The sequence below is a fragment of the Epinephelus moara genome, chromosome 17 (assembly GCF_006386435.1).
Source record: "Epinephelus moara isolate mb chromosome 17, YSFRI_EMoa_1.0, whole genome shotgun sequence".
Taxonomy (NCBI): Eukaryota; Metazoa; Chordata; class Actinopteri; order Perciformes; family Serranidae; genus Epinephelus; species Epinephelus moara.
In genome coordinates, this window is record NC_065522.1 from 9,301,854 (window position 1) to 9,329,275 (window position 27,422).

At 41.2% G+C, this 27,422-nt stretch overlaps 1 protein-coding gene across 1 annotated transcript in view; it reads left to right on the forward strand.

Moving 5' to 3' along the window:
* Positions 1–27,422, forward strand: part of LOC126404194 (neurexin-2-like) — an 813,153-nt gene that overhangs the window by 387,653 nt on the left and 398,078 nt on the right. Inside the window, exons 11-12 of the mRNA XM_050067247.1 lie at positions 2,723–2,926; positions 6,299–6,325. Of these exons, the coding sequence (XP_049923204.1) occupies positions 2,723–2,926; positions 6,299–6,325 (231 nt within the window). The remainder of the gene's footprint in view (positions 1–2,722; positions 2,927–6,298; positions 6,326–27,422) is intronic.

The following is a 27,422-nucleotide window of genomic DNA, read 5'->3' on the forward strand; positions in this document are numbered from 1 at the left end:
CTAGCTAACGATAATTCATGCTATCTTAAAAATATGTCAGCAACCAATCTGTTTGTCCTTTTCCAAATCTCTTTAATGTTGCAAAAGAGCGGAAGCAAACCTCGCTGATGTTGTTGATATAGCTATACATTAGCTAGCTAGTGAGCTAGTGTTTTGCTAGCATTAGCCAACTTATGTGTCTTTATACAACGCAATATCTCCATGAAGATTGTTACAGTCACCCAGCCACATCTTTTAACCAGCTACAACATTTGGTTTTCTTTTCAACACAGACGAGCCTAGCACATAGTGAAAAGTTGATATAAGTTTTTCTGTCTCCCAAGCTTGTTCAACTGTTATTAAAGCACAGAGCGAAAAGGGGCGGGACTTAGGAAGGGATAATAGTGTTGCCTTATCCCAAACAAGACACACAAATTTGCAAAATAACTTTCTGAACTAACTTTAACTGTAACTTTTTACAGTGAAGCAAAAAATACTTCCCCATAATCAAGGCATCATAAACTACAGATGGTGAAAACATGAAACAATGAAAACTAAAACGCTAATGTTGCACAATGTTTACAATATAGTGTTTTGAAAACTCCATCCGGTGCAGCGGGGCAGGAAAACAAGTGTAGAATGAGCATTTCGACAATGTGCTTCCTTGTATTTCACACAGCCAAGCAGCTGCCGTATGGGTAGAGTGAGAGCTCCGCAGGGAGTGAACCAAATGCCACCCGAGGCTGGGTGGCATTAGAGCCCGCCGGCTGGGAGGGTGTGGGGGGGTGGGGGTGGAGGCTGAAGCACTGAGGGGCCAGCAGCAGTGTGACAGAGCAGCCGGGCCTACCGCCGCCATCTGTGTCAGTCACGCAAACCCAGGTGGTGCATACGCCACGGCGAGGGGAGGTGAGCCAGTCAAATAGCACCACGTACGTCTGATTCATTCCAATTAGCTGCAGGCGCCTCGCTTCATGGTTTGTCTTTGCACGTCCGTGGGGGTGAGTGAGCCATGACAGTATGGGATTTTGAGGGACAAGGAGGGTAATGAGGGAAGGAGAGATTGGATTCAAATCAGGACAGTGGAGGTAGAGGATGAAATGTCTTTATTTTGAAGGGTGATATTTTAGCAGTTTTGTCTTTGGGTGCTCAGATGACAGGTTTGGGTTCAGTGAAGCTCTTTTGCCATCTAGTGGGGCTTTCTGTTACTGCAGGAATATGGCACAGGGAACTTCTCTTAAAACCAGCTGCATATTTCTCTGTGTCAATAGACTGAGCGCATGGATTAACAGTGTGCATGGAAAATCAATGAAATTGACAGATGAAGAAAACCCAGAGGCTATTACATGACGCCTCCAGGCCACATTAACTTAAACGCATCGATGGTGTTTTGAGCTGGCGTTAATGAATATTCTTTGTGTGCTATCGATTGTTTTTATTAATTAATATAATAATGCTGTATTGGGAGTATATCACATTTTATGTAAGTGGGGTCTTTATAAAAAAAAAAAAGAAATAAAAAAAAAAAATCAGTGTTGGTCCAGCATGTTGAATGTGATCTCTGTTTAAACATCACTGCTCGTTACCTGTTTGCCTGCCTAACCGGGATTTCTCTGCAACTTTTAGCATAATTTCCCAAAACCTAAACATCAGATTTGCCCTTTGACAGTGAGTCATGTTAGCCTGTGGTGACGCACATCGACCCACACCGCAAAATAAGAGCAGTACTCAGGAAACTGTCACTCTACACAGCAGTCTATTTATGGCATGGCTGATTCTAGAGAGAATAACCACGGTTGTGCCGAGTGTGAATGAGGATTTCTCGGAAGCCAGCAGCACTTTTTATGACAAGTATTTAAGCTTGAGGACGGTTTCATATCGGAGTCATAATGAATATCACATGCTGTTTCCTTTCTTTTGTTATAATGAATACTTTCATTTTGTGTGTTGGGTGGTAGATTTGTCATCTGATGAAAATGTAATAGGGATGTGAGACATCCTGAGCATATGCTGCAAACACAGGATATTAGCTCAGCACAAATGATGACACAACAATATGTATTAAGAGAATGACATGGCAAACAGCAAAAAGATGCAATTACAAGAACAGAAAAAGAGACATAGGCCTAGGGGTGTAGTGTACATGCTGTCATCAAACTTTTAAACCCACGTAGTTGCCTATGAAGTGCAGCAATGATTGACATGTTTTGATCGCTGTAATAAGTTTTGAGACACATGCGGCTTTGATCATCATTCTCACTGAACGTTCCCTTGATCTTCTGTTGTGGATATGGCGTCTTAATGCACCTATTTTGACAGGGGGTTTTGTCTGGAGGGGCAGTTGTTGCCATCTAGTTCCATTATATTGAAAAAAAGACATTTCTCTGGATGATATCTGCAACTCACACCAAAACAATTTAGATTGATAGCACTACAAGTAAGAGGAAAAATATGTATTCTTGATTTGGGTTGAGCAACCAGGTGTGCAGTGTTTGGTGAAACTGGGATTTAATTATATCAGATGGGAAGATTGTCCAAAGATAATAAAAACATTGTCAGTGTCGTTTAGACCCGATTTGAATTTCCGCAGATGCTGTCGATACTGGACTGTCATATCCAGTTGATCTTCCGCCTATGTTCTGAGTTTATATGAATCACTACCTCTCTGTGAGCACACTCTCCTGTGCAACATGTGACCTACTCATCACCATCACACTCCTTTTCTCTCCCTCACACCCATATCCAGAGGCGACGGTGCTGAGTTACGATGGCAGCATGTACCTGAAGATCATCATGCCGGTCACCATGCACACAGAGGCTGAAGACGTGGCGCTGCGCTTCATGTCTCAGCGGGCGTACGGCCTGCTCATGGCCACCACCTCCAAGGAGTCGGCGGACACCCTGAGACTGGAGCTGGACGGAGGCCGCGTCAAGCTCACAGTAAACCTTGGTAGGCCACCGTGGTTCATCGTGGTTGTCCATGCTAACCTTTCCCTTAGCATACCCTGTCTCCTCATCTTCACTCTGTATTTTAGCATTGTGTACTGCAGAACTTAGAAGAATTGTTTGACATTTTGCGTTTCACTCCAGTGTTTTTTTTTCATTGTCAAATAGTCAGGTGGGGAAAAGCTTCTAAATTTGTACCTCAGTATTTGTTTTGTATGACAGAGTACTCTGTATTTCATTTAATGGATGTCAGTACAGTAAGCTAACAAGCTAGGTTATGCCCATCTCTGCCCTGCCTTGAAATAAGAAATGCCAACAGTATTCGAACGCAATTTATTTGAGGAAACTGAGGTACAAATACAGAAACTTCTCCTCCACAAACTGATAAAGTGCTTGCTGCAGGAAAGTTATACTACAAGTAAATATATTAAGGTATCCCCCATTTTGTCCTCTGTGGGGAGCCACCCTGCAGTCATTTCTGTTTCATATTATTTGACCCCGTCCTCTCTGCATTCATCCATCTCCTTTTGTTCCCTGTGAAGCCTCATAGCACCTCCTCCAGTTTAAAAGCTCCATCTCTAACAGTAAACCCTGGCCCAATCCTGAGCCTTAACCCACTAACCTGTCTCTAGAAGCTTCAAGGTGGTCTTGCCCCTGTGTCGCTCCTCCTCATGGTTCTGCTCTTTTCCCATTTTTGCGGAGTTAGCTGAGGGGCTGGTTGGCTCCACTTCTGCCCAGCGGCGGTGCTAAGAGGAGATAGAGATCCTCATCATAAGTAGTTACAGATGAGTTTAAAGAAGAGGGTGGTGTAAAAAGGTCTGGCAGGCAATCATAGGAGGGAGAAGGTCAGTGAAATTGTAGGGTACAGTTTGTAAGATAGATGGATGTATAAAAGGACATTCCCTCTAATAACTGGCTGCAGGAATGCAAACCTTTTGACATATTAATATCCCATTGCAATGAATATTAGTACTCTGGGGAAGATGGGTATGACCTTCCAGCTCTGGATACTTTAAATCTGTTCTAATCGTTTGAAGGAAAAGACTCTCAGCGGTGAACCTGGAGGAGCATAACAGAGTTGCACCCAGGAATATGGGAGTTTAAGCCACCATAGAGACAGGAAGTGAGGGCAGAGATGGCCACTCTTCTCTCTTTCTCTATTTCCCTCTCTCTCTCTCTTGCTTCTCTTCTTCCTTCTCCCTCTCTCATTTTCTGTCACTCATAAACACTCCACCTGGCCAAGACTTCGAAAGATGGAACTTTTCATCCCTTCAATGGCCTGTATGTCTGCGGCCCTTTGGATCAAACAGTCAGAGTGACCGGCTCACGGCTGTAGTTGTCCGAAGTTGCACACACATTTGGACTTATTGTCCACTGGGTCACAGCTTGACCTGCTGGCAGTCCCCAAGCAGACACTTGCGGCTAATCCATAACAGCAAAACCCTCAAGCTAATTCGTACGCTGAATTCCCCACAGAGATTCCCACTTCTCCGTTTAAGTGGAGCTTAAGTGACACCTCAAAAAAGTCAAACAGTTGACTGACACAAAAGCTCTGCTCAGGATTTCCGTAGCTCTTTTGTGAGGGAATTAATTAACAATTAATGTGAAACGCATCAGCTGGGAATCCTCAATATCAGTGAAGGCTTTAATCCTTGTTAAGATAATTAAAATCCTGCTAATGAATCACCAGGAAGGGCTATAATTGGACAGATTTAGCCCTAATGATATTTATTAGTTGTAGATAATGATGATAACCTGTTCAATATGTCAGCTGAAGCCTAGTCTGTCACTCTAACAGATGACAACTGGCTCATTTAAGTTTAACACCATCACACATTATTTTTATTGATTATCAATTCAAAAGAAAATCCACATCCTGGAGAGCGACTTTTACCTTTTTCAAAATGCTTGGACAAATGTGGCTTCGTTCATGAAATGTCGCTGCTTACCAACACATTAGGTCCTTCAATACATGTAACGGAAGTGGATTTGTATTACTCCCCACCTCTCTACAGCGTGACGCTGGTCCCTGGCTGTTTGTGTCCACTATTCTGTAGCGGTTGACAGCTCGAGACCACAACCCAACCACGCCGCCACATGCACACACAGGGTACAGCCACTAGATGGGGCTGAACAGCAATTAATTAGTTCCAAGATAAGATATTTGATGAGGAAAAGTAATGACATACTTTAAAGATCCTTGAGAAGTAAGTTCCTGTTTATGTAAGCCCCATCCCAAGTGGGGGGTTAAAGGTCAGTGTAAGTTATGTTTCTTGCTGTAAAATAGCAGAGCAGATGCTTACTGAACCTGCTTGGACCATAGTCTTCCAGCTGAAGGACAAAGCTGTTTAACCAACACGTCACCATTCCGACAACACAGCTTGTAAAATGATAACACTTTTCACTGTGTTTTTGTCGCACCACTTGTAGCAAATAGCACAGAGTAGGGTCTTATTTCTTGTGGTTTGTGTGCACCAGGCGTGAGGTGGCTGGGATGTGCAGATCACCCTTTCTTGTCATTTACACTGTTGGGTTTCTCATTCCCAAAGTGCTGCAGAAGGCAAGAGCATCTCAAATTGCTGGGAAAGAGCGGCTAAAGTTAAAGGTGCGAGGCATTGCACCTGCTCTAGTGGGTACACAGCAGATGTAGGAATAAAAGGGGTATTTGTGCACAGTGTGAGCGTAACAGCTACACGATCATAGGCAAGAAAGAAACCGCCTGAAGTTATTTAGGCCGTCTAAACTTGGCCAAAACATCTTGTGCAGTTGAAATTATCAGGCTCTATCTGACATGCTTAATAAGGTTAATCATATATTTGTAATATTTGAAGTATTGCATGTTTTATATAGTGTTGTTATGATTTACAAAGGGGAAAAACAACAGATTTTTGACATAAAAAAGCATAAAGGTATTGCCAGATGGGATGTTCAATTCTGTGCTGAGTACTTTATAACTGCACACTATGCGGATAGAACCTTATAATTCCAAGTACACAATTTGCATTTTGATGTTGTGTTTATTACAACAACAATGGAGCATTAAGGTTTATTTTTAAGCATCATCATTATGATGACATTGCATTATTCTCTCCTTGTATAGACCCCATGGTGTGAGTCTTGCCTTCTGCTGTGCTTTGGGGGTATCGGGTGGAAGGAGGGTGGATAGATGATGGGGTTGATGGAGGTAAAGGGTGATCCTGACTCAGAGCCTGTCCCCGGATGGTGGCCCCAGAGCAATGCTTGGTTGTCTGCAGAATGTACCTTGAAGGATGTAAAATGTCTTTTTTCTCTTTTATCCTCTTTCTGTCTCTTTCTTTCTCTTTTTCTTTTCTTTTTTTTTTTTTCAATCTCACCATTTCGCTCTTTCTCCCGCCAGATTGTATCAGGATAGACTGTAGCCTCAGTAAGTGGTTCTATCCATTTTTCTGACTAAAATGTATCTGTCTATCTCATCTTGATTCTGTGCAGTGGCCCTTTTCTGCTTTTTCCTGACCTCACATTCAGTGACACCTCCTTCATTACCCATGTCACTCTGCCCATTTTCCTGCCTTTGAATAAGCATCTTTTTCTTTTCCAATACATGTCATTTTCCTTCATTGCCATCTCTCACTTGTATTTTTCTTCCCGCTTCATTTGTATGTCTCTCCTCACCTCTTTTTCAAGTATGTGATCGAAGTCATATTTTTCTTCTTTCCATAAGTTCTGTCACTTTGAGTTCGCTTTTTCTGTCACCGATTTAATTAATGTTTCACTTGCATAATTATCAGGATTTTTCATCCTGCAATCCTCCTCACTTGCCTACCCACACTCCTCTATGAAATTATTTCATTGCGTCTCCCATGCTTATTACTCATTCTATTCATTTTCCTGTCAACCTCCTCCAAAAAACGCATTCAGAAAAGGGCAACTTGACACACCCCTGTTGGATGTTCCTATTTTCTATTATGCGGCACTGAGCCTCGGCTCCACTCGGCTGCACACACAGGTGTTGCTTGTTTTCTATGTGGGACAAACTATAGCTTTGGCCCCCAGAAAGCTAATTGCTTATCCACTGAGAGACGGCACCACCTGGCGTGTGCTTGTTTTTGGAGCAAGCTAATGTTTTTCTGCCCCATGCTGACAGAATGATAGCAAACTGTTATTTCTATCATGGCCACTGACAATTGAACAACTAGCCCACAGGTAAGTGCTGCCAGCCACGGTGACAAAAAAATGGAGAAAACCTGATGTTTGCCACAATGTTTGTGTCTGTGTGGATGTTCAGTTCCCATGCTGTCTTTGTGAGGGTAGAGAGATGGGGGCTTGCCTTTGATTAACTTCAGCAACAGAGGTGGTAGCATCACAAAGCAAAAAAAAAGTGTTTTTTGTTTTTGTTTTTTTCATTTGCTTTTCTACCTTAGAAATGTGCATTTTAAAGAACTTAAATATTTATTTAGCCATTGGTACATAGCATTAGTTTGCAGTCAGACTTATCAGTTTTGGCCAGTGATCAAGATTTGTATTTAGCATTCAATTAGAAATTGGTAATGTCTGCTTTATCCTGTACTGTTGATGGTAACATAATCAGTGTGGAAGCTGCTTCTGTAGACTCATACAAATGTGTTGGTATTTGAACCACACTTTTGTTATGCTTCTGCTGCATGTGTATCACGTCCCTGCACTTAAAATGCACTTGAACGCTGTTTATGTGAGACTTTATGGAACGCAATCCAAAAACTTCAAAAGCCTCCACCAGGCATGGAAGTGGTCTCAGTGTATGACGAATTACACCACTTATTATGTGTGGAGCCACTGGCATGACACACATTCAAATAATGCTTAAAGGATGTCTGTACCCACAGTTTGCCACTAGATGTCGTACAAGCACTGGGGATGTTGTGTGATCTCCCTGCAGCAGGGAGGACATGGAGACTGAAGCTATTTTTTTTATTCCACCACAGGGCTCTCAGTTACTCCTCTGGAGCTGCTGTGGATTCTATTTTACTGTATATGACCTTATATGATGGTTGAGGTCACGGCAGATTAGTATGTTCTGATGTGACAAATGTTGCAGTCCGAGAATGTCAGGGGTCTTGCAGTTTTTCACAGATTATACATTCTGCCAGTCTTTCTTCATACCACTATGATGGAAAGGCGCCTTTGGTCATTGATATTCTTTTAATTAAGGGTGTGTGTTTAAATATTGATGCGGTATTCTCCGCTTGAGCAACAATCTGTCACAGACTTGGAACACTGGCTTTCAATGGTTTTGCAAGGAATAGTTTATCTAACCTTTATATTCTCTGGTTGACTGAGCACCCTTGTGCAGCAGTGCCCTGCTTCGTGGCCACTCAGTCACACATTGTGCTATATAAAATATCCCAAAATATGAGCATTTGAGTGTTTAAAAGAGGGGAAGAGACTGTGTGGGAGAGTGAGATCAGCAAAAAGAGAGAGAGGGAGCAAACCAGGGTAAAGCTACAGACAACAATTTATTCACTGCCATGACATCTCCCGCTCGATTCCTCCTCCGGAGACCTACAGTAACTAAAGCCTTGACTTCGAGTAAGAAAATCAGCTACCAAAGTCTCTCTGCTGGCTGGCCCATGCAGATAGGTTTTCTTGCAGGATAAGCAGTGTTATTGATATCTCACTAAATATATTTTATATCCTGATTGCGCATGGACTGAAAAGGCCAGCAAGCGGTGGAATAGAATATTGAATACCGTATATCCATGTCTCTACAATATAGGACAAGTCAAAATACAATGTCCTCAGCTGCTAGCTATTCAGACTGAGGCACCTTTTGCTGAGGTATGATATGTAGTTTTAGAGGTAATGGGCAACAACTTATGTCGTCAAATACCGCCACTTTGTCAGTGGACATCGGCATCAGACTTGGACACAAAGAGGCACCATTTGTGGCGGTATGATAAGCACTGGTAAGCGAAATTTGTAACGCCTTTGGCAACTATCATAATTTTAAAAAAGCAAGAAAGTCTGTATAGGGCAGATGGGAGGGGAGGTGGATGTGTCATACATACTCTAAACCTCCGGGAGTCTGCTGTTTGGTTCCTGAGTAAATTGTAAGCTAAATCATGTTTTGTTTTTCTAACCCCTAACTACATGCTTGTGTTGTCTAAACCTAAGGAAATCAACCTTTTACCTACAATGTAAGTTCATTGTGCCAAAAAGACAATTAGGCATGTCATAAACAGAAACTGTACATTTCCTTTCAAAATGGAAGTGTATTTTGAAAAAACACAGTCCATGTAACAAGCATAAATTGACACTGCATCCACAAGCATCCAAAACAGATGCCGGAGGGTACCAAACACATCATATTTTAACGTGTATGTCCCCTGACAAAGTGGTGGTATTTGAAGATTTGGGATGAGAACATGCTAAAACAGTGTATACATTTTTGAAAATGGGTGTATTTCCATAATAAACTCTTAAAAATGTGGGGAGTTTTCCACTTGATTACAAAAAGCAATCCCACCCTCTAATTTCAACATCACATGACTGCATCATAACTTGTTGGAAGAACTTACAAACCAAAAGAAAAATGGGAACAGTAGGACTTAATAATAATCAGAAAAGAGGGGGTGCTTTAAATTTGGTTGCTTTTTGGGACACTGATGGACCCAGCAAGTTCTACTGGATCATTAGCATACTGATTGCATTAGCACTTTGATAGCGTTGGCCACTGTTGGAAGAAGTGTTAAGGTGCTGTGAAAGTATTCCACTACTAGTAAAAGTCCTGAACTCAAAACCTAACTTAGGTAAAAGTATTAAACTTAGTAAAAGTAAGTATTTGAAAAAGTATTTCATCAAGTGGAAAAGTATGTAAAGTATAAGTACCTTGAATTTGTGCTTATTAGGTACTGTTAGTACTTGAGTAAATGTACTTAGTTACATTCCACCACTGGCAGTCACATACACTACTGTTTCTTTGTTTGTTGTAGCATTACTACTGCTCCTACTTCTAAAACTACAGGAGTTCAGCTAGTGCCCTACTACTTGATCTTTTTTTTCTGGGGCTTTGTGAGGCTCAGGAAGTAAAAGCTCAGCCTTGTGTTTTTATTGCACTATATTGTGACCCTGCTCTCCCACCTTAATGTGACTGGATATGATATGGAGCAGAGCTGTAGCCCTCAGCTCCAGTCGGGTCAGGGTGTCAGGCTGATGATATCTGTTTGGAAGGTGGCCTTTCAGCAGCCAGCAGCACCTTCTCTTAGCGCTAGATGAGATGAGATTTGGCATGACATATGGCCAGCATGTGGGGCGCGAGCGCTCCGTCTGTTAATGGCATACCCTTTGGCCTATCAACCTGTGAGTTCTCACTCCAGACCACACCAAGACACGCTTTGTCTGTGTGTGTAGAAGAGATGAAAAGCGACTGATTATTCAGTATGTGTGCATATGTAAACAGAGCAACACTTAAAAAATACTGTATTTCAATCATTGGCTGTTTGAATGGACCACCCTCTGCATTTTTATTGTAACCTTACATTGACAGATGTAACCAGATACTGTAGAGTCAGGTAGTTAGCAGTGCATCTCATTTATGTTGCTTAATGGGAACAGGACTTAGTAATGGATGTAAAATGTGAGTTTACAACTTGAATCCCAAGGACACTGTGCCGCACAGGAAATTATTGGATGCTATTAGGCTTCCAAAGAGACTTGGGTAGTAGCTAATGTTAAAAAGCTTTAAAAGCTATTTCTCAATCAGCTTGAGCAACGAGTCTGAAATGATCACAATATCACCCCAGGTTTAATATTTCGTAGAGCGTAATATGAGCAAAAGGGTCAGTTTTTGTTCGACTCTCCGGCTAATTTGTTTTGATATTCATTTACAGATTATGTATTTAAATCAAACCTGCTGACTTTAGTGAGCATTAAAATCACAGAGCAATTAACAGACACAGGGGGGATGGCAGAGATGAAATCTCCGTGTATGAATACCAAGTGTGTTAAAGATTCCAATATCTGTGAACACACTGATGTAAAATAAGCCTTTTCCATGGGGTAATGGTAGTGATCTATACTATGCTCTCAGACTGACATTCTTCTTCTACCTGCTTTACCTGCCAGAATAGAAAGATGCATTTATTACAAGTTAATAGCAAAGCACCACTAGACCCTTAAGATTAAATTAACAACCCATGAAAATCTTCTTTTATCCGACCTCCAGCAGTTTAACTTCTTACCTTGTTACTGTGGTGCTACCAGTGTATATTAGTTAATTGCGACATCAGTGTTGGGTGTGGTAGATACAAACCTTCTGAAATACCTAGTAAAGGTCATGTAGCTCTATGACCACACCCAGAGGTGAAATAGACTTGAAATGTTCAACCAAACACTGTAGTGAAACCACATTGTTTCCACTGTTGTTTCTTTTGCACCTTGTAACCACACCTCCGCTGATGTCACACAGACCTGGTGTGCACTTCTTAATCACTGCAGCAAGGTTAGAGGTTCAACCACTAGAGTTTAGCAAAAAGGGGGCTGTTAAGTTACTCTTTAAAAGGAAAGTTCACCCCAAAACCAAAAATACACATTTTCCTCTTATCTGTGGCACTATCCATCAATCTAGTTTGTTTTGGTGTGAGTCGCAGAGTGTTGGAGATATCAGCCGTAGAGATGTCTGCCCTCTCTCCAGTATAATGAAACTAGAAGGCACTCAGCTTGTGGTGCTCCAAGTGCCAAAAAAACACATTTGGAAAACTTGACAGCAATGTCTCCAGAAATCATGATCCAGTCAATTAAGATAATCACACAGAAGGAAACGTGCAACTACTCATGGACAAGAGGCTCATGCTTGTGACAGCACGAGATGTAAACATTATTGGCGTCCTCCTTAGCTGAGCTGTACCATTAGGTAACTCAGTGCTGCTACCTGAGCTATCAGTAGATGCACGCTTCCTTCTGCACGGTGATGGTTAGCAGGTGTTGTTCAGTAGAAAGAAAATAGTTCCTACATGAAACTCCTCACAACTCGCGTCATGACAATTTGTGTCATGATTTCCGCTGTTGAGTTATTCAAATGTAGTTCAAATGTTTTTTTTAAAGTGGAGTGCCATCTAGTTCTATTGTATTGGAGAGAAGGCAGACATCTCTACAGCTGATACCTCTGATCGGCAACTCACACCAAAACAATCCAAACTGAAAAATAGCACTACAGGTAAGAGGAAAAATATGTGTTTTTGATTTTGGAAGTGAGTGCATAAATTCATGACATCAAATACTTTACATACAGGATGGAAATCCCTGGTAGACGAATGTTCTGTATGCGCATACCAACCAGTGGTGTGAGATTGTTGGGCCACTAACCTTGCTCAAAAAAACAAAACCCATGGTATCAAATTAATTGCAGGAGGCAAACCAAGATAGAGCAACTATTACATTTGGAAGCATGCACAAAATGCTATTGATTTTCATTTAGTCGCAACTAAATGCCTCAGTATATTTTTCCACTGACCTACTCCTTATCCTATAATTGAGCAAATTTCCAGATAAGCAAATATAGGTCCTCATTTTAGCTTTTTATTTAACTATACCATAGACCAACAATAAAAGCTAATTGCACCACGACTTGAGTGCATTTCTCTCCAATTCTGCCAGTAATTTGAACGCCCACAAACACAGATTTACGCACACATACGTTCACAGATGCATGCATCACTTGACACTTATTGTGGGCAGAGAAATGAATCTGAGATTTGCCCACACAAACAAACGGGTTGTATTTCAGTCACTGAAGCTGTCACCCTCTTCAGTCTTAACTGCTTCCACCGAGGTTGTCAGGTGTCACACTCATCCCCCAATTGTTCTGCACAGTAGATATGTAGCATACTCCATGTAGCTCTGTAACCATTATCACTGCCAATACATTACATGTGTTCAGAGATTGCGGGTGCCATCATCATTTTACATTTGAATGACTGGATTGTTTGGTCTAATTTGTTTTTAAGTTCTTACCGGCCACCCCTGCTCCTTCTTGCTTGTCTCTGAGCAGATGGCTCGCTTACGTTCTCAGTGAATCACAAATATTGAATTGGAATGAGTTTCCAATCGCTCACTTAAATCCTGACTCATCACATCCTATCTGAGCCAAATAGATATCAAAGATGGATATGCAGTAGGCACTAGAAGTTGCCCTCAGCAGGCACACCATCCTACAGTTTATGAAGTTTGATCATGTATCAGAGTTAGACTGTATAAAATTTATTTTGGAGATGCTCGGATTGGGATTTGATTTTTAAAGGCAATTTAATGCTCCAATGGAGGATAGCCCCTTTTTATTTAATGTTCATTTTATCCTTCAAAACCCCAGGCCAAATGTGATGCAATGAGCCAAAAAGAGGAGTATGTTATTAACATAATGCCTAAGATCTGTGCACCCTCAGAGATATGTACGTCATTTGATATAAATAGATTTATATTAAAAGCAATCATCCAGTTCAGCGATGGACAACAGAAATTAATTGCACATTTCCCAGTAGTTAACAAGTTTAAATATACTTAACAGTTGTCTGTGTGATGCTGGTGCACTGTTAAGCACCAATGAGAAAACATACAATATGTAAACACATAAACAACCTTCCTGGCAGTTGTCTAGAAATAACGTGCTGTCACGCACAAATCATCTTTTCAAGACGGAAACCGCACACATAAATACCTCCTCCATGGATGCAACTTCATTTAATTTCCACACAATTTATCATATTTTGCTCTTTGCATTTTTTAATGGGAGTAAACCAAATGCTTCTTAAAATGTTAAACAGAAATGACCTAATAAAGAAGTGCTTTGAAGCCTATATGAACTTCAAAGGAATATGTAATCTGAGCATTTTCCTAACTACAGCTGGAATGGGATGTGCGAGGGGGGTGTGTTTGTGTGGGAACATCCATGCGTAATAAATTGGACATGTACACTGCTAATGTTTACAGTGCAATGTACTGTGACCTCTAAGCTCTGTCTCTATGCATATTGTTAATGTGCTGGTAGAAATTTCTGTCAACTGAGGCCGGTGTCTGTCGCATAGCCAAGGCCAGTTGCTGTGGAAAAAAGTTTAAGTACAAGAGTATGCAATTGCTAAATGCCATATTTATTATTATAAATGACTCTGAAAACAGTGTATAAAGGTTAGGTTAAGAAGTTTTGCTATCTTTTCACTTGCAGATTCCTGAATATTATGTAAGATTTATTTATCACTTAAAATAAATGGCATAGCCATGTGGTGTTGATTGAGCATTTGCTGCTGTGACACCAAAGCTGTAGAATGACAGAGAGACACAGATGAACCTTTTGAACTGGTAGTTAGTAGCAGTTACTAACATGCACTGTATTGTATTAATTTCATTTATTCATGTTATCTTATTTTTTTATTCATTTTTCATTGTGTAAGCATTGCGTAATTGTTATGAATAGTGCATATTATCATTTTAATTATTATTATTAGTGTAGTAGTTGTAGTAATAGTTATATTTGTAGTGGCCAAACATTACATTTTTTATAAGATATTACATTTAAGAGAATACATTAATGGTTTGTTGCTGTTAAAGGCAACTAAGAAAAGAGACAGTCAGCCAAAACATTTCTCCCACTGCATATAATTGCACTTATAAGGAGTGGCTCTGACCATAGACTGTATAAAATAGTGGATGCAGCCATCATGACATCACCCGTTGGTTTGAAGACCTCAAGTTTGGCATTATGGCCGTCACCACCTTACACTTTTGGAGTTAGTAGTGACCATGTTTGAACAAGAAGGTGGAGCAAACCTTAATGCCAGCTGCTAGCATTGGCCATTTCAATATGGGGGTCAATGGGGATTGTCTTGCTCTTGGAGCCAGCCTCAAGTGGCCGTTCGAGGAACTCCAGTTTTAGGCACGTTTGCTTCTTTCTTCAGCCCCGGAGGTTGTTGCTTGGCTCTGACAACCAATGGCAAATGAACAAATGGAAAGAGAACAAGAGAGGGAAAACAAAAGAAATCTGAGGAGCCAGGGGTTATAAGTAACGCTGAGTGAATGAAGAAGGTCTAACAAGGATGGCACTGTGCCTTTTTTCCCCCCCTATTTACTTCCTCTTCCCTCCTCCTGCCTCGGTTCTCTGTGAACTTGAGACACCTGAGGCAATCTGCTCAGTAGACCTAACCGGGTGAGGAGATTGCCTTCCTGTCCTTTTTGTCTAATACGAATTGTCCACACCAATGTTCTGCTGTCTACTTGTGCTCTGGCCGCAATTTCAATTCTTTTACTTGAAAAAGGTAGAAAAGGAAAGGTGCTTTCTCTGTCTTTTCACCTGGGACCCAGTCAAGTGCTGGGAGCCAGCATGTTTAAGAGGACGACGTGGTCCACTGAACAGCTTGTGGAGCATGTTGAGCAGGAGGGTGGCATGCTTGTCTCACTCAAAGCCCTCTGGGACCTCAGCGGCGCATAGATAGTAGCCTCTCCCTTTTGGAGACACAGTTTTGCCAGCCAAATATTGGAAGCCATTTTTACTTTTAACAAGTTGTGTTTACACATACCCAAAATAGCTATTATCTGTGAAGAGGCCAGTTAGTTTTTAGTCTTGAACACTTCAGTCCTCTGGGTTTACTCTCTGCACAGTTGTGTGGTTGGTTGTCTCTTTTGCTGGCTGCTTTGTTTAATTTTAAGGACATTATTACTTACCATAAGTAGCAGATGTAGTAATCCATTAGACACCCCCTAGTGAGCCCCTCCTGGCCACAATTATTGTGGTGAATGGTTTGCTAACATGCTACGCTGCTGTTCTCCTTCATGTTTGAGTTCCTCTTTATTCCTGTGTCGTGTACTGTAATCCTTGTGGAAAGATTTGATTATAGACATGCTTATATTCTCTTATCTTTTATGCATGTCTGGTGACCTTTTGCCTGTTAGGGCCAATATATGGTGATGGTGACTGTACATTATTCAGAAAAAAGACGTTTATCTGATACATACGCAAGAACTTATTGTGGATCTTAGACAGTGTTTTAGTGCTGCTGATTCTTAGCTTTTCATGGAAACGTAACAGTTATTTTAAGATTTCATGACACTAAAAAAGTGACAGTCTTCTTCTGCACCGAAATTTAGCATTTAAATACAAGGTAGCGTAAACTTACTCTGTGTCTGTTGTAGTAAATTAAAGGTCCAGTGTGTAGGATTTAGGGAGATATTGAGAGAAATGGAACAGAAAAGGCTTTAGTATGTTTTTTTTAGTGCATAATCACCTGAAAATAAGAATAGTTGTGTTTTTGTTACCTTTGAATAAATCATTTATATCTTAATGAGGAGTAAGTTTTTATCCACCATATTGCAGCGCCATGTTCCTATAGTAGCCCACAATTGACAAACTACACACTGGCTCTAGATAGGGCCATTTGCATTTTTGCCTTTTTTTATGTTTTTGCATTGGCCACCGTAGTGGGCAGCCCCTTCTGCAAAGAGCTGAATAGTGTCAGGACGAACAAGGATTTTTAACGTGAAACTGCTTTATTCAGTGTTTCACGGTTTTAAATGACTGAGTCTATTTGTTGTGGATGGGAGGAGACCTCTGTGCATAATTCGGCTCCTGGTAAAAACTGGAATCCTTACCAGGAGTTTGGCACATAGAAGAGGTTTCAGATACAGTCATCAATTTTCACCGCTTGATGCCTATGGATCTATGGATCCTACTCACTGCTTCTTTAACATATAACTCAATAAAGACAAGGTGCAAGGGGAGCTTGAAGTCATTACTTTGAAAAGTATTCTAACAAAGTTTTGTATTCTACATATGAAGTGCAAAATATCAATTTACTCCATCAATAGAACAACAATTCTCCATGTCCACATGGGGTACAGACTCCTTTTACATCTATTTTTCCACAGGAATTTTTGTCAACACAGTGGTAGAAATTGATCAGACCTCAATGACTGCACAGAGGACAGGACCTTTCTGATGTATTTGAATGTGGCTGCCTCGCCAGCATAGCCTCAGTCCATGATCAGTCTGCCTCCTTTCACTGCTACGTGGCACAGGCGACAGGTTAGATGTGGACTCATTACATAAACTCTAATGAGAGAACCGGCAGCAGCCTGGAGCTGTCGAAACCCATACTGCCTTGCAGGACTGATGGCTATCCCGTGGGACCATACCCTCCTGCCACAGCATGCTGGAAAATGCCGTTCAAATCATAAATCAGCATCCCCCCAGGACCTTCCTCTGAAGAGTGAGGAAGAGAGATGCAAGGAGGGGTAGGAAAAAAAAAGCAGATGAAGAAAACTGATAAGGCAATGCAGGGCAAGCATAAAAAGAGAAAGCAAAATGGGGGGGAATGCAGATGGCAGTACCTAAGAGAAGAAGGGAGTCGCCTGTGTTTGATGCTCCCAAGGGAGTTCTAAATTCTGGAGAGCACAGGTAAAATGTATGATTCATTTCTCGCTTCGCAAAATCATTTGCTGTCCTCTCAACATCTTCCTGACTCAAATGTGTCTTCCTGCGGTGGCCATCTGCAATTCTCGAAGATATCGACAGAGGTTATCTTGTCATGGATGCTAAAGCGTCGACACAGCCCTCCTACACAGGGCCGAGAACAGTGGGAAAGAGAAAGTGTGTGGCCCCTTATAGTGAGCATTGAATACAAATGTCTGTGTGCGAGTGGGCATGTCACATTTTGCTTCAGAAAAAGGAGAGTCAGCGCTTGTGCACGCTCACACGCACAGTCACAGGCTGCCTTATCTCTGTAATTGGCATGGGGGGTCAGAGCGGCAGGTGTAGATAATCATGGCTGGGGGTCATAATCTGTTCGCCGCTCCCCTCCCTCCTTATTTTTCTTCTCTCAGCGACCCCTCCCTAACCATCATAGCCACACACACCCGCACACACTTTTGCCGTTTTACACAAACTCGGTCATCTCTCGTCTTTTTTGTCCCCGTTTGTGATGTGGCGCCATGTTGGAGATGTTTTGGATGAGGCCACAGGGGGGCTTTTTCACTGTCGTGTCAGCATGAGACGGTGTCCTCAACTGACTGCTAGACCCCCCACTTACCACTTGCCAATTCTCCCCAAATACATCCCTCCACCCTACCCCAAGATCTGTTCTCAGAGTACAACACATAGAGCAGAACAAGGAGAGCTGCTTTACAGGGGGCAGAACTTGATAGATTAAAGGTGGAGAAATGTAGGTTAGAACGGGGGGAAAGAAAGAACAGGAAAGATGGCCAGGAGCAACAGCGAAATGAGGAGTTAGGAGATGGAAAAGCGCCGTAGACAGAGGATGGGCCTTGATGTAGATGTCTCCTTGCGTTTCTATCAGCGTTATCTGTTCATATCTTTCACTTCCATCACGGCATCGTTGCTGTTAGCAGATGGCTGCCATTTAGATGACACGCGTGCAGGCACAGCCGCACACATGCATACGCACACTCAGAAACACACCCAGCTTTTCATTAGATCTGCAGCGATAGGCCCGTGCTCCTTTTGAGATAGAAAATATGATATCTTAAGATAGGAGCCAAATGACATTATCGTCAAAAGAGGTCTTATCCTGATAACTCTGAAGAGCAAAGTAAATCCTGTCTCTTGCCATAGAAACCATATTAGCTTCTGCAGCCTTATGTAACTATTGCTGCTATCTGCCTTTGCTTTTACATAAAAATAACAAGTCCATATGGGTCACTCCGTCGAAGAACTCTCAGCCTTCTCATAAACCACATTCCACAGCAGTAGAAAAGTCATTTCTGCTTCCATTTTCACATATGGTGTGTGTATGCAATAACCATTTGGTAAATGATGCAGCAATGCTGCCTGCAGTGAGCGACTGAGGCAAAAAAAAAAGCAAACAAGGATAGAAAAAACTCCATTCAAATACACACACGTACTATATAATGTATATATTATTGGCCTGTGTGGCTCTGGCAAAGCACACTTTCAGATTCAGCCATTGCTCGGCTCAGTTTTACACACCTCCAAATTTGAAAGTCAATGAAGACAGTTAACACAGTTACTGGTCAAGAATCATAAAATAGCACCTATGTTTCAGAATAGGGCATCATTTGCATAGTCCTACCTCTGTGAATTAAATTTTAGCCACATATATAGGAAACAGATGGATTGCGAGGAGCAGTATTTTGTCACCACGGAGCTAAGAAAATCTATTAGGACTTATTTCCATCAGGAAAAATGTATAATATTTAAAATCAGTGAACAATAACCTGATTGCATTGTGCAATATATCGCCATGTTGAAAACTGCCAAATGATAACACATTTGCCAGAAGGAAAATCCATAAATTATCATTTTACTGTATGTGCATTTACATCATTTTCAATATGCCCTCATTCTTTAGTTTTCTCACTGTATCTTTACTTTTTAATTTTTTTTTCCTCCCCTAGAGGAGGCAGTAGATTTATTCAGGCAAAGTCAGATATCAGATACAAATGCAAGAAACAAAATTTTTTCTAAAGATTATGAGAAGTATATCTGTGGCATGCAGTCTGTCTGCCTGTGCACACCATGACTTGTACTAATGTATTCATTTTTATAAAATTCACAAATATTTTGAAGCAAGACCAAACTGGAAACAAATCACCTACAGACCTTACAGTGTGATTCATATTTCACGTAATACAGAGCAATGTTGGTAATTTCTGAAAGGCTTGTCCTTGATTTATACTAGGTAAACATGCAAATGAAGCTGTCACATTCTTTTTAAACAAACTAAAGGTTTTTGTTGTTATTTTTCGATGCCAAGAATGCTGGAAAAGCAAAAAAAACAGATTAAATGAATTAAAGTATACAGCGTGTCAGGAAGGCTTCTCCAACTTCTCCTTCTACAACCTTACAGAACAAGCTTTGGTAAGAAAAATACAGAAAAAGAGGCGAAAATAGACTGAGATAGCACTGATTAAATGAAATGCAGGCATCGCAGTGCTGTTTCCACAAGAAAAATGCAGATTAGTGTACAAGCCAGAGAATGGCGAGATGCTGACTGAGAGGTTAGACCTATTCACAAGGCTCTATCCAATAGTATTCAGTCAAAGCTTGTATCCAAGTATGATTTCCATAGCAAAAATTTGACTCACTTATTCCTTTCAAACCCAGGAAATGCAGACATCTTTAAAGACACGTTATCCACATGTTGATGGATGGATGGATGGATGGATGGATGGATGGATGGATACAGACTGAGAAAGAGGAGCTCTACTTGTCACCAACAATCAACAGTTTTTGTTTGCTAGTAAGGATATGCCATGCAGCTTTATTGCAGCTATACATAATTCTTATCCCTGTTGGTTAAGTTTCAGTTGACTATTGGGACTCATGCATCAGTCAAAACAAGTAGCGTTTAGTAGAGCATACATATTAACATAAAGGGAGAGTATCTTATCTGGCTTGTTTAACAGATTTCCTTCTGCACCAGAGATTATAATTAAATGTGAAATTTCTTAGATGTTATTATATTTGTGTGTCATAAAGCTGGCAGGAGATTATAGTGCATGAAAAATGTAATTTAGCTCACCATCAGTAACCCACTGCTTTAATAGCAGAGTTTCCATTATCTCTCTTGCATCTATTCAGGATGTAAAGACAAGGGTTTTTACAGAAACAAGCCAAAGATGCTACCCCTTGGTGAATGATTCTCATGGCCTGCTGGTTTAGTTTTGTAAGTTCCAGGCAGCTATTTTACTGGTGGGAAAAAAACATCATTCCAGGGCATTATTTTGACTGTCAGTTTTATTGTATTCATATAAGGACAGAAAAATACTATTGGAAGTGACAGTGACACTTTTAGTCTTTCAATTTACAACATAAATATGATATTCTTTCCTCGTCACTCAGTCACTCACTTGTACTGTGTAGATTTAACCAACCTTTATTTCCCATGTGGTATTTTAATTTACTGTATTGTACATTATGGTAACATACCTATTGGACATACACTGCCACCGTGACGTCACCCATTGGTTTGTAAACCCCCGTTTTGAGGCCTCGAGTTTGGCAGTTTGGCCGTAGCTACCTTAGACTTTTGGAGTTAGTAGTGACCATATTTGAACAGGCAGAGCAAACCGTATTGCCAGCTGCTGGCATGGTTACCACAGTGCATTCACAGCTATTGTTAACTCTGATAATACCAATGCTAATTTTCGCTAGCATAAAACGGGCTTAAAGCCTTAAAAAACTGAACCTCCAACTCCTGAAGGTTTTTTAAGTTTGGCATTTCAGCCATTGCTATCCTGGAATTTTGGAGCCAGAAATGACAATATTTGGACAACAGAGGGGAGACAACCCTCATGCTAGCTGCTACCGTAGTTAGTATGATGCATTCACAGCTATGGTTTAGTGTGACAATGTAAATGCTAATGCTAAGTTTTGTTAGCAAAAAAATAGGCTTAAAACTATTAAAACAAAATTTACTTTCTGGGAGAACTGAATGTCTGACTTCTTTTAGGATCTTTTGGTGCAGCCAAACACTAAACAAAACGTTTTAGGCAACTAAAAACATTTAACTTTCGTGATCTGAAAACACACTGAAATAGTGACAGCTATGGCTAAATGTATGAATTAAGGTTACCTCATGGTTTACATAATAATTGTCGCTGTGGTAACAATTTATCAACGGATGGCACCCAACTGTCATCCAAAGCATTCACGCCCTTAATTATGTAACTTTCAGCCATGATACCATTTAAACAGCAGAGTTATATAGAAATTCACCCCCCAAACAGTTGTCATAAACAAGAAAATTAGATTTCCAGACCAAAATAGACTATTTACATTTATATTTCTGCTTTAATTTGGGCATTTTAACATGGGTGTCTATGGGGATTTGATTGCTCTTGGAGCCAGCCTCAAGTGGCCATTAGAGGAACTGCAATTTTTATTTTATTTTTTTTTATTTTCAGCCCCAAAGATTGCTGCCTTCTTTTGTAGCAACTCACCAGTGAGTTTGAATTATTACAGGCACTGTTACACTGTAAAATTAAGTCTCATTTTATTGTATCGCCTCAGTCTGTGCATCCAATCAAGATTGACTGCTTTGACTGATTGTGCTGCTTTAATAGCTAGCCACCGTCATAGTGCAGATATTTCATACATTTGTAGCACTTAGGCTATTATCTGCAACACTACAGATGAGTGTCATTTTCTGCCGTTTATACTGTAGTTCCCTGAATGAGCTATAAGCGTAACATAATCTCACTTTCAAATGGTAATCAGACACTGATTATATGCAGTGGAAAACCCGCACGATATTACTTTATGAATAAACATGTGACCTGCATATTATTAAGTTCTTTTGGTAACATGGTCTGATCTCCTGCATGTCAAGATGCACTTTGTTTGTTTGTGATTTATTATTTCCTTTGCTGTGGTTTGTTTTGGAAATGTAACAAATAATACAAGGATACTGAGGGTTTCTCCTGCTTTGGCAAACATCTCTGAGTCATGTTTGCTTTTCATAAAGGATATGACGCATATCCTTTTGCACATGGTGTCCTCAATCTTGCATTAACATTTCTAATGAATGTGGTGAGTATGTGAGAGCGGTGGCAGAAAGGGCTCTCTGTGTCCCGGAATTTAGGCCCCGCCGTCCAGACACCAGTCGGCTGGAGTAATCAAGTGTGAAGGTTGTGAGGAGCAAACAGCCATTAACCTCCCAAACACAGGCCGTCATCGCCGTCTGCAGAGGACAGAGGGGAGGGCGTGTGTGTGTGTGTGTGTGTGTGTGTGTGTGTGTGTGATTTTCACTGTTGGTATGTGAATGAGAGTGAGTGCCAGGGTGTAGTATAGGATTTTGTATGTGTGTCCTTTATTGCTGTCTGATGGATAGAGTGGATAGTGGATGAGTGCATGGTGCGTGTCTGCAGCTAGGACTGTCATCAGTTGGGTAGAGAGGAGTGTGTGTGTGTGTGTGTGTGTGTGTGTGTACGTACATCTGGGTGTGTGCAATGGTGCTTGCAACATGCAAGTTTGAGGCCTTGGCTACAGTCTAGTAAATACTCATTGGCGTACTTTCAGACTTTCACATATAGACTCTGGCATTTTTAGCTATTTATTCTGATTTGTGGTCAAATCAGGCCATGCATCCCACACTGTCTGCCAATCCAATATGATCTCAGCACACATTATTCCCATATGGCGGTGCAGTGTGGCTGTGCTTGGCACGCCCAGGCCTGCGACCGCCTGTTTGACATGCCACTGTGTCGGCTGGTGTGATGCCATGCTGAACCAACCCATCTGCTCCAGGCCGAGCTGGCACGAGGGAGAACTCATTGGAGGCATGCATGAGGAAAAAGGGCATTGGACCTGGGGTTTGGCGAGGCATGGCGTCCAAAAATCTACTGAACTACTGCCCTCAAAATGGTCCAGAGCATAAACAAGGGTGTGATGGAGTGTGTGAGTGTGTTTGTTTTCAGTCAGCGAGTAAATACACTTTTGAAAAGTGGATAAGCTATCCACCTTACTAGCTGTAGAAGGCTTCCACCAGCCTGAAACTGCAGGTGAAGTCTTTATTATGTAAATTCATTTTGCATATTATGAAAGTATTATCAAGAGTGGTGCTTTCATGAATTAATTCCCTCCTGAAACTGTAACTGAGGTTTTGTTTGTGGGTCAATGACAAAGAAGTCAAAGGAATTTAAAAAAAATCAAACCAAGATGCAATCTGTTATGAATATAAAGTATGCAGTTTTACAGTGTTTGTGGATGTCTTCCTCATGGGGATCGCCAACTGAATGTCATAGTTTACTCACCTATTTATGTCTCGTTACATCACGGGATAGAGGTGTATTTATTGTAGGTGGACAGCTGTAGGATTAAGGTTGTGTTTGATAATGTGTGTGTGGGTTCTGGGAGTGGGAATGCAGGTTTGCATGTCTTAGGTGTAGGCCACATTTGGTCACAAATGTTCCAATACATAATGATTGGCCTTTATACATAAGATGTTTGTGTAATTGAGGTTAGTGTGAGGTACACAAAGTTCAAATCAAGCAGCAACCTCGGGCTGAAAAATGAAGCCAACATGGAAGTGCCAAAGACTGCAGTTCTTTGAATGGCCACTTGAGGCTGGTTCCAGACGCCAGTCAGTCCCCATAGATCCACATATTAAAATGCCCAACTTTACAGTAAAAATAAACATGTTTACAGCCTGGCACAAAAACAGTTTGAGTCTCTATATCTAATTTCCTCCTTCATGACAACTGGATTTTATAAACTCACCCATTTCCATTTTATTAGGGCTTAAAGTTGCACATAATTAAGGGTGGGCTGCTGTCAGTGACCAGCTGTTTGCCGGTAGTATCCTCAGCTTCTCAGTCAGATCTACCCCTTGCTCCTCCACAACGCCAATAATATGGTCACTTCTGGCTTCAAAAAAACCCAATGCTGAACTCGAGGCTTCAAGCAGGAATCAACCAATGAATGAATGACTTCATAGTAGCTACGTCCATTACTTTTACAGATGTTAGAAATTTAGTGAAAGAGTAAAGAAGAATTAAGGTCAGGTAGAAGTTATAAGAGTTAGAAGTTATGGTTAATGCTTGGTGAAGGTTTAGGGTTAAGATTAGGAATGTTAATCAGTTAACTGCCAAGATTATTTTTGACCAGTTATGCATGTCTGTCAATAGGTTAATGTTGCCACCTTTTAGTTTACTGCACTATACACCAACTAGGTCTGGTGGGAGCTCATTTGGAGATGACTGCTAGTAATGCCAATCCAATCCAACAGGAATGCTATGGAAACACTGTGCGCACCCTCTGGTCTCCCCCCAGGTTGCCCCATTGAGTAAGTGTCCCAATTTTGAGCCGCAACCCACTTGAGCATTACTCTTAGCACTGTTGGCAGCATCAGCATGCTAGTGGTGCTAGTAGATGGCATTACCAGCAGGAATTAAGGGGTCAGCAGGACCTATGGGGTGCACAGTGCAGAGCAGCCAAGGCTAACGTGAGCTCTACCATTGGAGACCGGAGAGTGGGCAGTGGGCACTATGTTTCCACATGTTAACATGGCTACCTGAAAAGTGGCGCTTAACTTGCTGAGTCAATGGAGCATGGGACCAAGGGAAAGACCGCTTGTATTTCATGTATATTTTCATTTAAAGTTAACTGATTAGTTATCAGTTAATAGGTACTGGGCTACCAAAAACAAAATCAAGTGAAACTGACATCCTTAATTAGGACTGTAGCAATTCAGCTAAAGCCACCAAAGAATACGTCCAAGGCTATGCAGTCTCCTCAAAGTCACGCCAGACCATTGGGCATGTGTGCGAATAGGATTGAAAATATGTGTAACATTGGATTGGAGCAGGTTATCAGTGTGTCTTTCAGAACACATCAGGGGTCCTTTTCAGTGCTGCAATGAGATGTTCAGTATTTATAGGATTTGTTCATTTGGGTGGGAGGAGAGCATTCAGCCGTTTGAACTTAAGAGGCAACACACTGTGAGGCTCTGTTAAAAAAGAATCGATAGCAAGTCAAGCGGATTCAGAGGAGATACAGTTCAGGAAGGTGTTTTAAAGGCAGAGATACCTGGGACAGATCAGTTGTTTGTGGATTTCTGTGTGTCTCTGTGTGTGTGTGTGTGTTTTCTAACAGTAGCTTGCAGTGCAGGGAAGTCATTTGAGGGTAAGGAGAGTGTGTTGGAGGAGGAAAGGATTGTTAGAGAGACGTACAAGGATACGGCAGGGAGAAAGGGAGAAAGTGTGTGTGTGTGTGTGTGTGTGAGAGAGAGAGAGAGAGAGAGAGAGAGAGAGAGAGAGAGGGACTGAGGGGGGGTGGGGGCGTTCCTCTTCATTACCGACACTAAGGAGCCATGCCAGGAGCACAGATGGCAGAGGAGAGAGGGGGGGCTTGAGGTTGGCACATAAATTGCAACACACACTTGCACACCACATACATTCACACAAAGCAACATAAAAAAAAAAATGTAAATCCAAAGAATAAGTCATCAAAGCTCAATATGCTGTCTTTACAATTGTGATATACAATTCAGGTATAGCAAACAACACACTCACATGGATATTGCCCACAAGATCACCTGCCCACGCACACACGCACACACAGACACGTGTCATCAAGCCATCCCAGGGTGTTCTCATGCCAGTCTTTTGGCCAGGACAGCAACTGTGCTGACACTGCATTTCTCTCCTTATCTTTTGGCAGTCTCACTTTGTCTAACAGCGCGCACACACACTACCGTCCCATCACGCTCCCTTTTCTCCAACCCCTCATCACCACTGATGCTATAACCTAAGACCTAAATTAACATTTTAACAGCACCTTTTTAAAATAGATAAATTAAAAAAAAGTCTCTCTCTCTATCTATCATTCACACGCACACACACTCAGACCCCCAATGGTCCAATTAGGAGCACTGGTCTGTTTGCGCGGCAGGAAAGCGGGGCGCCCTGTTTGTGTGTGGGAGATGTATCTATTGTGCACAGCATGTACTGCTCTCCTCTGCAAGGTTGAACGGAAGAGCAAGCAGTCACACTCTCTCTTTACTTCTCTCTCTCACACACAGGCACGCACACACACAGACCTCCCACAAAAGTTGGAAGCAAGAAAGCCATGTAGTCTCAGTTCATAGCCTACAGTACCTACAATACAATATACCTAAGAAACTCCTACCACCTCCCCGTTCTTACACTGTAGCTGAAATCTCTTTGTTGCATGAAAATCCATCTTCCAACACCAGCTATGCATTTTTAAATTTATACACATCATTTACCGTGGACACGTAGCTGGATATGGACTATAGAACATAAAACATCTATAAATGTTGATCAATTGTTAGCAAAAACAAATGTGCAGCTGCTATCGCTTTGTCAAGTTTAAAATTGTCTTTTCAGTGGATGCAAAAGTCATTTTTCCATCATATTTAATAACTTTGAAAGCCCCAAAAAAAGAAAAACATTGATTAATGGTTTTAATGATTACTGGAAGAACATTTTGCATCCGCTAGCTTCGGGCTTTTTCTTTTTCAAATTTCATTTCAAATAAGATTTTTGCTCTAGGCACATGTACAGAGAAGGAAATGGCTTCCAGGTGATGGTGCCATATGGTTACCTTATTTTAATACCTTTTTACATTATTATGTGACAGTTGTTGTGCAATAACTGTTTGAAATTAAGTGTGTTTGGTTCACGTGTGCTTCTGTTGAAACAGTACACACGTTTTAGATCTTTTTCAATTAATTTTAGACTGCAGTTTTCTGTCTGACACATGCTTAGTTGACACAGAATCACGTACGCAGAGAATAACACAGTTAATTTTGTGCAAAATAAATTGCCTTGTGTAAAATATCAATGTAATATACTTATCCATGAAGACATTTTTTAAACCTATTTCCAAATAATGCTTAGTTTAGTAGGATTTGTTAAGATTAATGTCAATGCAGTTCTGACACGAATGAAAGTTCACGTGCATCACCCCCCCACTGCTGATGGCCCACTCCTGATTCCTGACATTTTCAAATTGCATAATGAACATTATTATTCAACGGCAGCCATTCAGAACATACAATAAC